The sequence below is a fragment of the Austrofundulus limnaeus genome, unplaced genomic scaffold (assembly GCF_001266775.1).
Source record: "Austrofundulus limnaeus strain Quisiro unplaced genomic scaffold, Austrofundulus_limnaeus-1.0 Scaffold1074, whole genome shotgun sequence".
NCBI lineage: Eukaryota > Metazoa > Chordata > Actinopteri > Cyprinodontiformes > Rivulidae > Austrofundulus > Austrofundulus limnaeus.
In genome coordinates, this window is record NW_013953476.1 from 11,976 (window position 1) to 13,306 (window position 1,331).

The 1,331-nt window shown below is 36.1% G+C and overlaps 1 protein-coding gene across 1 annotated transcript in view; it reads left to right on the forward strand.

Annotated features, from left to right (window-relative positions):
* Positions 1–238: 238 nt before the first annotated feature.
* The window catches only part of mycbp (MYC binding protein), a 2,357-nt gene continuing 1,264 nt past the window's right edge, over positions 239–1,331 (forward strand). Inside the window, exons 1-3 of the mRNA XM_014030512.1 lie at positions 239–365; positions 595–667; positions 750–798. Coding sequence (XP_013885966.1) covers positions 351–365; positions 595–667; positions 750–798 — 137 coding nt within the window. The 5' untranslated portion in view covers positions 239–350. The remainder of the gene's footprint in view (positions 366–594; positions 668–749; positions 799–1,331) is intronic.

Below are 1,331 nucleotides of genomic sequence, written 5' to 3' on the forward strand. Positions count from 1 at the left end.
CTAATTACTAACATTTAACAACACACCTAATGTATTTGTAAAAATATCCGCTTGTTTAATTTTTCAAACTAAACTGGAGTTTATAATATTTGCTATCAAGTTCATAAAGTTAGTTTCCAACTTGTTTTTCCACGTTTTTAAATAGCTACCGTTAAAAAAAAGTTTAGTCAGTTCGCTTTTTATGTGAAAGGAAAAAAACACATCATTTCCGCTTTTGCGCATCACTATGGCAACAACCCACCTGTTTATAGCCGGAAGTGAGCGCACAGCTAGCCGCGGTTCGTATGAGTTTTAAAAACCCGTCACATATTATTTATTAAAACGTAAATCGCTCAGCTGTAACTGACGTCATGGCCAACTACAGAGTGAGTATTTAATGAACACAAAATATTGGGTTTATTTCAGTCATTTAACTATTTGTTTGAGCTTAAGCTAGGTTAGCATTAGCTAACTAGCATCCGGTGCATTGTGACGGTGAACAAGTTAATTTTAAAGGTTGGACAGCTGTTTTCTTCTAGTATGTGATATCTATCGGTGATTACTCGACTGGAGGATGATGTGTTGTCGGTTAATCGGTCGGTTTTTCTGTTTCAGGCTTCGGAATCGAAGCGAGAGCAGTTTAGGAGATACCTGGAGAAATCTGGAGTTCTGGACACTTTAACAAGCGGTGAGTGGAGAGGAAACCTCTTTAATCTGAAAATGAAACAGATTAATTCATGTATTGTTTTTAAAATCTGTTTCTGTTGCAGTTTTAGTGTCGCTATATGAAGAACCAGATAAACCCAACAATGCACTGGAGTATCCTTTTATCACCTTTCTCCATCGTCCAGTGGCGGATCTAGGATTTTATCAGTGTGAGGGGCCATGAAGGGGCCACAATAATCACAGACTGAACAAACATTTTTTCAACATCCTTCCACACAAATTTCAAGTTTTTGTAAGGTTTATACATTTAATCAGTTCAAACACTTGTACAAGCTTGCACAGTAATTTCTCATCAATTTTGATTTTTTTACTGTACATAAATAAAATACTCTTAAACACACAACATGCAAGAAAATCTAACCATCTTAAATAAACGTTTGTTTTGGTGTCACTGATCAAGAAAACTTTTTTCTGCAGGATTGTTCAAATTGAAAAAGACTTCTGTAAACTTGCTTTGACTAGACTCACTGGCGCCACTCGTGGCTGGAAGTGGAACTGCGGCCACCATCATTTGTGACGTTTCCATCCAACTCAGTCCAATTTTAATTTGAATTTTGAGTGAATTTTAATAATTTCGCAAAAAGGAAAAAATTAAGAAATGCGAATCAGATGGAGTTTCCATCAAC